This window comes from Musa acuminata, chromosome BXJ1-3 (genome assembly GCF_036884655.1).
Source record: "Musa acuminata AAA Group cultivar baxijiao chromosome BXJ1-3, Cavendish_Baxijiao_AAA, whole genome shotgun sequence".
Classification (NCBI taxonomy): domain Eukaryota; kingdom Viridiplantae; phylum Streptophyta; class Magnoliopsida; order Zingiberales; family Musaceae; genus Musa; species Musa acuminata.
In genome coordinates this window covers 12,786,995-12,799,651 of record NC_088329.1, presented here as the reverse complement: position 1 = coordinate 12,799,651, position 12,657 = coordinate 12,786,995, and the positions used below count along the sequence as shown (strand labels likewise).

Genomic DNA, 12,657 nt, shown 5'->3' with positions numbered 1-12,657 from the left:
GAATTTGACCGTTGACCGTAAATTAGCATACCAAATGGTTCTAATAGAGACAGACGAGATCGCTCCAAATTTAACTTGGTCTTCATCCTAATTCCTGGTCATAAGCGAGCTCAGGCTTCGAAGGGCGTCGACGTTGTCCCCCTTCCTTTCCTCCCCACCTTCTGCATTCACGTAGACCAAACCATAGAAATCAAAGAACCAACCATTCGCACAAGGCAAATCGATCTCCTCCGCTTTCCTCGTCTCTCTCTCTCTCTCCCTCTAAGAAATCAAGCACAACGTCCATGGTTTCAGTGAAATCATGGTGATCTTTTCAGTGTTAACGTTGTGCTCGTAGGTGATCCCGTCGTCGTTAGATGGGCAACACCTGCCGTGGCGGATCGTTAGTAGGAAGCAGGTACTTTCCCAGCTACAGCGGGCCTACCGACCGGTCCTCCTCTTGCTCGTCCTCCGACGGCACCCCTCGCTACCACCTGTCCTTCTCCCACCTCGACCCGGACGAGCCCCCGCAGCCGGCAGCAAAGCCCGATCGTGACGGCGCCATGCGGCGCAGCGGCGACGGCAGCGCCACCTGGGTCCTCGGCCACAGGACCGCCAACCTCCGCGACCTCTACACCCTCGGCCGCAAGTTGGGGCAGGGCCAGTTCGGCACTACGTACCTGTGCACCGAGGTGGCCACGGGGAGGGAGTACGCCTGCAAGTCCATCTCCAAGCGAAAGCTGATCGCCAAGGAGGACGTGGAGGACGTGAGGCGGGAGATCCAGATCATGCACCACCTGTCGGGGCACAAGAACGTGGTCACCATCAAGGGCGCGTACGAGGACCCACTGTACGTGCACATCGTGATGGAGCTGTGCGAGGGCGGGGAGCTCTTCGACCGCATCATACAGCGGGGGCACTACAGCGAGCTCAAGGCCGCCGAGCTGACCAGGATCATCGTCGGGGTCGTCGAGGCGTGCCACTCGCTGGGGGTTATGCACAGGGACCTCAAGCCAGAGAACTTCTTGCTGGCTAATAGGGACGACGACTCCTCGCTCAAGGCCATAGACTTTGGGCTCTCCGTCTTCTTCAAGCCCGGTAAGCAAGAACGCTTGATGATTGGTACTCGCCCTTTTGGAACTGGAGTCGAATGATCATTTTGATCTGTCTGATGTTGTCAATTATCTACCAGCATTGCTAATAATATCTGATTCTGCTGTTGTTGGTTCCATATCATCACATGTTTAATTTCATTAAAATGTTCTGCGATCCTAATTTTTGGAATTCATGTTGTTGCAGTGTCTTGTTGATGCATAGCTCGGTAGCACTATATGCATAGCTCAGTAGGAATAATCAAACACCTCTGATATGCCTTCAGTAAATTTACTGTTCCCGGTGGCAGTGGCAACATGGCTCGAATAAGCTACTGGATCTTTCGTTTGCTGAAACACCATTAATTGTTTTGTTGTGTGCATAATGCGGTACTGAATTGCTAGAAATGGTTAGCATAGTCTTGAGATCCTTTGAATCTGCATCACCAAATACAAAATTTACTTAACAATCCTCATTTAACTGGATAATGCTTGAAGCATTTAGAATGACTCTTACGCCTCATCTACTGCATCGTAGAATTCCTTACGAGGCCAGATTTCTTTGTTTTTCTTCATCCAGAGAGGGGCTAAGCCTAAAAATGATAAATTGACACAGCACAATCATGAACCCTTCTATAATTGACTAGGAATTAATCCGAGCAGATTTCTTGCCCTTTTCATATATATTTTTTCCTCCAAGCTTATTTCAGATGCCATTAATCTGTTTTCTTGCTGATGCGATCCATGACTATAAGCCGAAGGTTGAGTTCTATTACTATATCTTCTATTGGTTATACAGGCAAATGATGTTGTTCTTAATTTAGGTTCTATCAACATTAACTTGGTTCTCTTGCAATTTCAGGCCAGATCTTTACAGACGTTGTTGGCAGTCCATATTATGTAGCTCCTGAGGTACTATGCAAGCACTACGGACCAGAAGCTGATGTCTGGACAGCTGGGGTGATACTATACATATTGTTGAGTGGGGTGCCACCCTTTTGGGCAGGTATAGTTCTTATTTGTGCTTTTACAAAATTTTGTGAATTCCTAGGACTGAATTGTGCCTGTTTTTCAGAAACACAACAAGGAATATTTGATGCAGTTTTGAAGGGAGTCATTGACTTTGACTCAGAACCATGGCCAATGATCTCTGATAGTGCAAAGGACCTCATAAGAAAAATGCTCTGCTCTCGACCTTCAGATCGCCTAACAGCTCACGAAGTACTTTGTACGTCATCTGTTTCATGATAATCATGAATATGTTGTTTGCGATAAATTATCACTATCTCAAATCTTGAGCACCAACTTTTAACAAGGCACAAATGCTCTTATTTTGGTGAACATTTTCATCAATTTATATTGTGTTGCATAAATTGACAACTTATTTTGCATCTGTGTTCCATTGACCTTTCTCTGATCTTGTCCAAATTATCTATTCTTATGAGTGAATTTAACTTAACTAACCATGAGCCAAGCATATTGCACAAGAGATTAATTATTATCTGCAAACATGTATAATGTGGAAAAGCCTGCAAACCTAACTGAAAATATTGTTTAATGATAATGCTTTGAATTACTCTCATTCTTAGGTCACCCGTGGATATGTGAAAATGGTGTTGCTCCAGACCAAGCACTGGATCCAGCTGTACTCTCTCGGCTTAAACAATTCTCAGCAATGAATAAGTTGAAGAAGATGGCTTTAAGAGTAAGTCCATATATTCTTCTGAGTAAGAAGTTCTGACAGATATTCGTGAATCAACTCATATATTGTTTAAAAAGTTTTATCCAATGTGAACTAAGGTTCATTTTCAATAATTTGTTGTTTTTCATTATAGTTTTACTGGATTTATCGTCTTCATGCAGATATAATCAACCCACTCATACAAAACAGAGAGTTTTCTGTTTTGCTGAAATACTTGAATAAGAATTTATTTGCATGTTTTCACATAATTGTTTAGTCTCCTTCGCAAAATCATTAGTTGAGTTGGGGAGATAAGTATGGCACAGTGAGATATCCCCCAATGTGGAAATACCTCTATTACTTGGAATTTTTATGAAGCTGTTGTTGTTGTTGTTGTTTTTCCTTAAATGTTGTATCTATTATATTTTTAATGACTATTGACATAAACCATTTTGCTGGCTTAAACTGGTATCATGAGATTATGTTAATTACAAGATTTCTGTAGCCACGAAGTGACTTACAGCCGCATCCTGCATTCTGAGTGTATTATGACACTACTTGTGGACAATTTGTCAGAGTCTCTTTTTCATGTGTTGATGAACCAACCTCTGTTAGTTAAAAAAGAAAAAAACTGCTCTCAATCATGGTGCTGCAAACTTTTGACTATTTTCTGGTATTTTTTATTGATTACTTAAGGAACTGAGTGGACATACAATTCTTACTGTTCCCTCAGTTATTACTAGAGACTATTGTCACTAGATTTGGTATTTGAGCATTGATTTAGTTACCATGGTATTATCAAGAGTACTAATCTTATCGTACCACTCTTCTCAAGTACTGGTTGAGTATCTCCTATCATGCCATGGGTGTACACAGTTTGCAATATGACTGGCTAGAGCCATATCATCCAACTGGTTCATGCCAGTGTTCCCAACAACCAACACAGGATAAGTGCACCAAAAGGCAATTATTGATCATGAGTATGAATTTGATAATATCTATTAATTTTAAACATGTATGATCCTTTGTTAGTTTTTGAAACCATCAATTTTTTTTATTGCAAAAAATATATTCTATAATCTCTGCCCCTTTTTTTTTTTTCTGGTTAGGGTTTATTAGTTCTTAGTTGAGAGATAGGAGATTAACTGATTGTGTTCCTTAACCGCAAGTGACAAGGGAAACTACAACTTCTCTTGTTCTTAATATACTTATGCTTGTATTGCATTTGATGTGTAATTGCATTGTCCATTCGCAAACTTTAGTTGAAGGTTCTTATTGAGAGTGTTCAATTTTTATAATTGTCCTCAAAATTCATCAAAGATCAATTATTTTTCAATGATATTCATTCTTATTGAAAATAAATGTCTCGTATTTTTCATAATTGTACCAGGTAATAGCTGAGAGCCTTTCAGAGGAGGAGATTGCTGGACTTAAAGAAATGTTCCAAGCAATGGATACCGACAGCAGTGGTGCAATCACGTTTGATGAGCTAAAAGAGGGTCTCAGACGATACGGTTCAAATTTGAAGGAATCTGAAATCCGTTCCCTCATGGATGCTGTAAGTGTATCATCTAGGCTTCTAAATTTCATCTATAGTTATATTAGATATGGAATTAAGAAAAGTAATTGTGGAAAGCAATTATTGGAATTATTAAGTTAAATTAAGTGTTCAAGTTAATAGATAGAACTAGTGATATAATTTAGTCTAAGATATATACGTAATAATTTTCGAAAGGGTGATGTAGTTTGAAGCAATTTTTCGAGTAGTGTTCAAAAGGGTGATTTACTGTACAAGGCTTCTACCAATATAAGGTATGGAGATAGGTCAATATATACAGCCTCATCTCATGCAAGCAAGGAGGTGGTTTTCATGACTCGGACCCTCTCCACCCGAGTTTCAAAAGAGCACCTTGCTAAGCTTGGTGTGCTACAAGACAATATGGTTTATTGGATTCCCAAGATAAGCCTGAACCTAATTTAAGCTTTGTGTGCTAGAAGACAATAACTTCAGCGTACTCAAAATCACAAAGCAGCCTGATGATGGTTTTGGGGTAGCCTGAGGACCTTTCCATGTTCAATAGGCAACATCCTTTTTTAAGTTGTTTTAGCATGCAATCGCTCAAGTTTACTAGTAATGCTGCATCTGAATTATTATGTCTTTTTAATGCTTTATTTAAAACTAAAAAAGATAGATACACGAACAGCAGAAGAAACAAATTCCTGACTTAGACTACAACTAATGATGCTTTTGTTGTTTCTGAATTCACCTAGCAATTTGATCTATCTGTAAACTAATGTACATTTTATTCACATTGATGGTTGTCATGGAAGGAGTTGATATATCTTCTGTAATTTGAATGACCAATTCATTTGAAATTTAGGCTGATGTGGACAACAGTGGCACCATTGATTACGGGGAATTTGTAGCCGCAACAATACATCTAAACAAACTAGAGCGTGAAGAGCATTTAGTGGCAGCATTTTCTTACTTTGACAAGGATGGAAGTGGTTATATTACAGTCGACGAACTTCAGCAAGCTTGTAAGGACCACAATATGACTGATGTTCAGATTGATGATATTATTAGAGAAGTTGATCAGGATAATGTAAGTAATTCTTCTTCAATCTCTCTAATAAAAGTAGAGCTCCAAGTTGTGATATTAGTCTGAGTGCTGGAGTGCTATTCATGGTTACCAGCCAACAGATCGGGCACTTAATTTACTCTAGTTAGCAGAATGTTTTGTAGTTTGTCTTATTTTCCATTGATCATATGTTATACTTGACACATTAAGATTTAATTATGTTGCTTGTTTGACTTGCATTATTTGTGCTAGACATAAGATCTTTTGCTTATTGCTTCCTTTATCTCCCCCTTTCGCATGAACAATAAGATCATTTTATTGGATCTTCTCATAAGTTACCATTATAATGTTGTTTGCCACCTGGAAATTGGTAGCAGATCTCTCAATATCAGGACATTTTTGTTGTTACCAAGATATAGTTGATCTGTTTGGAGATGAGCTCTGTTTTAACCATCTGCATATGCTAACCCTGGCTCATGACTAAGCAACAGGATGGAGAATTTCTTTTTCTTTTTTTTTCTTAAAATCTCTTACTATATTAGATTTATGCATGAGTTCTATATGCTTTGTGCATTGTGGGTTTTCCATAGTCAAACTCATTATGCCATCTCTTTGAAGGTTATCGAATTTTGATCGAGCGGCTTAATTTGACAGTTCCTTTACTTGTATCTTAATCTTCTAGACTAGAAAAAATTGCATTACTTCTAAGAACTCAACGATACTGATTTCATGTCTCAGGATGGTCGTATCGACTATGGTGAGTTTGTTGCTATGATGCAAAAGGGAAACATGGGGCATGGAAGAATAACCATGCAGAGAATGCGGAATAGTTTGAATATTAGCATGAAAGATGCACCAGGAGCTCACTGATTTCAAACCGCATGCATTACAGGTTCTGTAAATTTGAACTTCTTTTTTTGTACTACGAAATGAACGTGAAAAAAAGACAACAAAGAAGTTTGTGGTATTCATTTACTGCTGTAAATCGAGTGAAAATGAGAGATGAGCAACACTAAACTTGAACGTTCAGAGGTAATCATCAAATTCCTAAGCTGTACCATATTCAGGATTTTGTATAAATCAAATTATTTTCATTTCAGTTTTAGCTTCGCGTGATCTGATTCAGGCACATTCTGACATCGTAAGGCTTGTGTGAGAAAAGAGATGAATAATGCAATCCACCAATATACGCGACAATCCTTTTTTCTTCTTCTTCTTCTTCTTCTTCTTCTTCTTCTTCTATATATATATATATATATATATATATATATATATATATATATATATATATATATATATATATATATATATATATATATATATATATATATATATTGGGGGTGCAAATTGGAAAGGTAATCAATCATATATTACCTCCATATTCTGATGCATTTTACTGGATCATTAGGCAAAGCAGAAGATGGTCACCAGTCTCAGCCAATTCTTGTGTCTTTCTGTGCGTGTTTAGTATTCACTTGGCATTTCTTCTGGTGTTGTACTTCTGCCGGTGTTGTGCAATGTGTGTGCTCTGTTTGGAGTTTCAGTATCAATCTCACAGTAGTGTGACAGAGTCAGAATGTTGGTGAACTGATGACGGATGAGTCAACACGGCTCGGTCTACAGATCGATGTTAGGAGTTTGCGATCGGTTGGGCAAGGCATCAAGAGTGGCTTCATCCGCAAGTCGGGGTGCCGACGTCATCTGAGGGGAGGCGCTTCTCGGTCGGGGCACTAGTGTCGTCTTCGGGGAGGGTGTCTTTCGGTCGGGGTAGTCGCACTTCTGAGGGTGGCAGCGCTCCTGCACAGAAGGCCCTCGTCGGGAAGTTCCCGATTTTGGCCCCTCGATGACTAAGTTAGTGATTGATTCTCCTTTTTTTCTCTCCCCTAGCAAGATGTCGGTCAGGGGCTTTTATACTACTATGCGAAGACCGGCCGTACACGGGTTTGGTGCAGTAATCGATCCCCGAGGGGTGAGGTGGTACCTTTGTACGGCCGTCGTCCCGAAATGCGTGGAACGACACCAAGCGGCATCGTCCCGAGCTTTCCGGGACGGGACGTACCGAGGGGTGCCTCGGCATGGCTTCTGACTTGGCATGCGGGGGTCCCCCCTCGTGCCGATGTGACAAGGGCGCGGGTGGCAACGTGACTGGAGTCCAAAATATACCTTATCACTTCTCCCCCTACCCCCCAACACCCTCCCTCCCACCGAGACGTGCCACAAGATCCTTGCAAGAGGGCGAGGGGCGCGCTTGGCTTGTAGGAGTGTTGCGTATAGATCAATCGCTTGCGAGGGGCGGCCGGGTTGATTTGATGTTGGGTGGAGACTGGACCTGCTGGCCGAGTGACTGACCTCGACCATAGGTTCGGGACTTACGAGTCACTGGTCGGGGGATCGAACTGCATGACTCAGGTAAAGACTGAACCTAATGGTTGAGCGATTGACTTCGGGCCTAGGTTTAGGACTGGCAAGTCACTGGTCGGGGTACCGAACTACGCGACTTGGGCAAAGACTAAACCTATTGGCCGAGCGATTGACCTCAGGCCCAGGTTTGGGACTGACGAGTCGTTGGTTGGGGAACCGAACTGCGCGACTTGGGCAAAGACTGAACCTGTTAGCCGAGCGATTGACCTCAAGCCCAGGTTTGGGACTGACGAGTCGCTAGTCAGGGAACCGAATTGTGCGACTCGAACAAAGACTGAATCTATTGGTCGAGCGATTGACCTCGGACCCAGGTTTGGGACTAACGAGTCACTGATCGGGGGATCGAACTGGGCGACTTGGGCAAAGGCTGAACCTGTTGGCCGAGAGATTGACCTCGGGCCTAGGTTTGGGATTGATAAGTCACTGGTTGGGGAACCGAACTGCACAACTCGGACAAAGACTGAACCCGTTGACCAAGCGATTGACCTCGGGTCCAGGTTTGGGACTGTCGAGTCGATGGTCGGTGGACCGAGCTACGCAACTCAAACAAAGACCAAACCTGTTGGTCAAGCGATTAGCCTCGGGTCCAAGTTTGAGACTGTCAAGTCGTTGGTCAGGGGACCAAACTGTGTGACTCGGACAAAGGCTGAACTGGTTGGCCGGGGGACCGAGCTATGTGACTCGAGCAAAGACTAAATCTATTGGCTGAGCGATTAAACTCAGGCTCAGGTTTGAGACTGACGAGTCATTGGTCGAGGGATTGAACTGTGTGACTCGGGCAAAGATTGAACCTGTTGGCCGAGTGACTAAACTTGGGCTCAGGTTTGAGACTGACGAGTCGCTAGTCGGGGGATCGAACTATGTGACTTTGGCAAAGACTGAACCTGTTGGCCGAGCGATTGACCTCAGGCCCAGGTTTGGGACTGACGAGTCACTGGTCGGGGGACTGAACTGTGCGACTTGGGCAAATACTGAACCTGTTGGCCGAGCGGTTGATCTCAGGCCTAGGTTTGGGATTAATGAGTCGTTGGTCAGGGAATCAAACTGTGCGACTCAGACAAAGACTGAACCTATTGGCCGAGCGATTAACCTCGGACCCAGGTTTGGGACTAACGAGTCATTGGTCAGGGAACCAAACTATGCAACTCGGACAAAGATTGAACCTGTTGGCTGAGCAATTGAACTTGAGCCCAGGTTTGGGATTAAGGAGTCACTGATCGGGGAATCGAACTGTGTGACTCGGACAAAGACTGAACCTGTTGACCAAGCGATTGGCCTAAGGTCCAGGTTTGGGACTGTCGAGTTGTTGGTCGGGGGACCGAGCTGCACAACTCGGACAAAGACTAAACCTATTGGCCGAGCGATTGGTCTTGGGTTTAGGTTTGGGACTGTCGAGTCACTAGTTGGGGGATCGAGCTGCGCAACTTGGATGAAGACTGAACCTGTTGGCTAGGGGATCGAGCTGCACAACTCAAGCACAGACTAAACCTATTAGTCGAGCGACTGAACTCGGGCTCAGGTTTAAGATTGATGAGTCACTGGTCGGGAGACCGAACTATGCGACTCAGGCAAAGATTGAACCTATTGGCCGAGTGATTGAACTTGGGCTCATGTTTGAGATTGACGAGTCGCTGGTCGAGGGACTGAGTTACGCGACTCGGGCAAAGACTGAACCTGTTGGTCGGGCGACTGAACTTTGGCTCAGGTTTGAGACTGACAAGTCGCTAGTCGGGGGACTGAACTACGCGACTCGGGCAAAGATTGAACCTGTTAGTTGAGTGACTGAACTCGGGCTCAGGTTTGGGACTAACGAGTCACTGGTTAGGGGACCAAGCTGCACGACTCGGGCAATGACTGAACCTATTGGCCAAGCGACTAAACTCGGGCTCAGGTTTGAGACTGATGAGTCACTGGTCGAGGGACCAAACTGGGCGACTCGGGCAAAGATTGAACCTGTTGGTCGAGCGAATGAACTCGGGCTTAGGTTTGGGACTGACAAGTCACTAGTCAGGGGGTCGTTGGGCAGCGCACTGAAATGCACATGTGGTAGTGTACGCGCATGTTCGAGTGCTCGTGTCGAGCATGGTAACGTAGGTCCTGGTGGGAAACTTCCCGTCACGAGTGGCTTCCGATGGGAGATTTCCTGTCACGAGCGGCTTCTGGCAGGAGACTTCCTATCATAAGCGGCTTCTGGCGGGAGCATCGAGACTAGGGAATCTGGGAGTTATGATAGGTTTTAAGTGTTGCGATCATCTCTTTCCTCGGGGAGCCCAAACGTCAACTTGGGGGCAACGAGTTTCTTCTTTATAAACCCCTGATTGTGGGAGGGGGTGGCATTGCTTCGCTACTGCTTTCCCTGCTTACAACTTGGCTTACTGCTCATTGTTTTGAGGTTAGGATGTCTTCGTCTTTTTCTCCCCCCTCTTCTAGTCAGTCAATTTCCGAGATCAGCAGCTCAGGCTTCGGTAGTTGTAGGGTAGAAGTGATTAGTTCTTCGTTGAGTGGCTCGACCCTGGTGGATTCGAGGGCCTTTGCGTCCCTACAGGTGATTAGGTCATGGCATGATGTTGACTCGGTGGTGCCTGAGAACTTGTTAGGTCTGATCCAGGATCGTTATAGTATCCCAAAGGATTATGAGCTTCACACTCCACATCCGGGTCAGCGACCTTACGACCCATTTCCTTGTGGATTTGGGCTGACCACGGACATTTTGGAGGCGGGATTGCATTTCCTGCTTCACCCGGTTATCCAAGATTGCCTCCGTTGGTGGGGAATTTTCCCGTCCCAGATGGCGCCGAACTCTTGGCGCTATCTGGTGGTTTTCCTCAAGGAGTGTCAGGAAGCAGGGATCGAACCGACCCGAACTCTCTTCTTGGCCTGCTTTCGCTTGTGCAAGGGGCGGGGCAAGTATTATCTAACTACCTAAATTGGGTTCAGGATTAGCGATGCTCCCTCCAACAACAAGGGGTGGAAGGCTCGAATCTTCTTTGTGAGTTGCAGTTGGGGATGGGAGTTTTGCGTTGGGTGGACCTCTCGGTCGATCAACAATGTTCCTCCTTTTCTTTCGAACAAAGAGGCCGAGCGTGTGGAGCGACTAAGAGAGATCCTGTCCTCCTCTCAGGCCATCAGGGGGATGACCGAGGAGTGGTTGGTTGATGCGGGGCCAAGTCCGGCTACTAGGGATACGATCAGATTCGTGCCTGGGGTGCTTTCTTTTTTCTTTTCTTGATGTCTTACCGATCATGCCTTTATTTTGCAGAGATGGTGAACCTCTAGATCTTGAAGGGGATGCCTTGTTCTGCATGAAGGATCTGGTTTCAAGGCTCCCTCAAGAAAGGGGACACCGGCATGGGAGTCGAAGTTGCCTAGGGATCCGGAGGCGGGTTGGCCGAAGAAGAAAGCCAAGGTCGGCACCTGAAAGGTTTCGGAAAGTACGGCGAACTGCGAAAAGGCAGCGCTAGGGACGGGTGAGCCGGGTGGAGGCTTCGAGAGCGAGGGCTCTGCGTGCCCGCGGGAGAGGGGGCGGGTCGCCTGTCCAGGTGAGGGCCCATCGGAAAGACCTGCAGTACGCCCGAAGTCAATGAGGGATTTGTGTCGCATCCGCGCTCGCTCCGAAGGGGAGCCTTTCCAGGCCCTTATTATGGCCGACCTCACGGAGGAGGGGCCTATAGCACCAGATGGCCCACTCTCAAAGCCGAGAGTAGGATCTGGTCTGATGGGTCGACAGCCCTGGAGTTCTCACAAGGGGTGCTGCATCCGACACTAGTGAAGTAGCTATACTATTTGCCCTCCATGGTACTGATGGATCGGGCGGCTAAGTCCCTCATTTGGGTGAGTTCAGCGTTTTTCTTGCTACGGTCTGGAAATGGTCACTGACGCCGATCTTTGCGCAGGAGCATCATTATACCACAGCCTTGATTGATCACGTCCACGATGCCGGTAGAGTGATCGAGCGAATGGGCGAGATGAACTCGGGCCTTCGTCGAGAGATCGAGGAGCTAAAGGACGGGCCTGGTCTAGCGACCATGGTGGCATCTGAGTAGTGTGTCACGGATTCTGAGGCTGAAGTCAAATGACTGAAGGCCAAGCTGGTTGACTCTCAGTGCCAACTGAAGGAGAGTCGAGGGTGGGTTCGGGCTCTGGATGACGAGCTGCTAACCCTCTCGTGAAACGTCGAAGCTGTGCGGTCTACATCCCGGGCTGCAGAAGATGCTCTAGCTAAGGAGCGTCGGCTAGTGCCTGAAAGGGTGGAGGCAATCTCCGAGTACAAGAAGTCCTCGAGGTTCTAACTTAGTATGGTGAGGTCAGGCCAAGTGACCTATGAGTTCGGGTACTAGGTCGCCCTTGCGCGCGTTCGGGCGAAGTGTCCCAACCTGGAGGTGGAGCCGGATCCCTTCACCAATCTTCCTGAGGACTAGAGCGTCGGGATGCCAGACAAAGTCCCTTTCGATGACAACTTGGAGGGTCCCCCGAATTGAGGGATGTAATTTTTTCCTTTGTCCTGGTCGGGGCAAATTTTGGGTTGTATTGTCTCGACCACAATGTGTACACCCCTTTTGAATAATGGAAATTGTCCTTTCTGAAATCTTGACTCTTTACTTTCATGGGTAAAATCTTTTCAAGTTTGCTGCATTCCAAGTCCTTGGCATGGGACTCCCCCCCATGGTCTCGAGGTGGTAAGTTCCTAATTGGACCACATCATAGACCCGGTAGGGTCCTTCCTAATTCGGCGTGAGCTTCCTTCTTGCCCGGGTTGGGTCGCTTACTTCAGTCTTTCAAAGGACGAGGTCTCTGATCTTGATCGGTCGTGGGAAGACCTTGCGGTTGTAAAGTCAAGATATAGCTTTCTTGTAGACCAGGGTGCGTAGGTGTGCCTCGGCCCTTTTCTCTTCAAGGAGGTCCA

General features: G+C 45.7%; 1 protein-coding gene across 2 annotated transcripts; it reads left to right on the top strand.

The window, feature by feature from the left end:
- The first annotated feature begins 197 nt into the window (after positions 1-197).
- On the top strand, positions 198-6,350 carry LOC135623419 (calcium-dependent protein kinase 26-like). Of its 2 annotated transcripts, XM_065126374.1 has the most exons (7): positions 198-1,077; positions 1,933-2,076; positions 2,146-2,298; positions 2,660-2,775; positions 4,142-4,309; positions 5,133-5,357; positions 6,072-6,350. In XM_065126374.1, exons 1-7 carry the CDS (start codon positions 357-359, stop codon positions 6,201-6,203), a joined length of 1,659 nt encoding a protein of 552 aa, XP_064982446.1. In that variant the 5' UTR covers positions 198-356; the 3' UTR covers positions 6,204-6,350. The 2 variants fall into 2 exon arrangements, with proteins under 2 accessions (XP_064982446.1, XP_064982439.1); XM_065126367.1 differs by having other exon boundaries at positions 212-1,077; positions 1,933-2,298.
- The last annotated feature ends 6,307 nt before the right edge of the window (positions 6,351-12,657 follow it).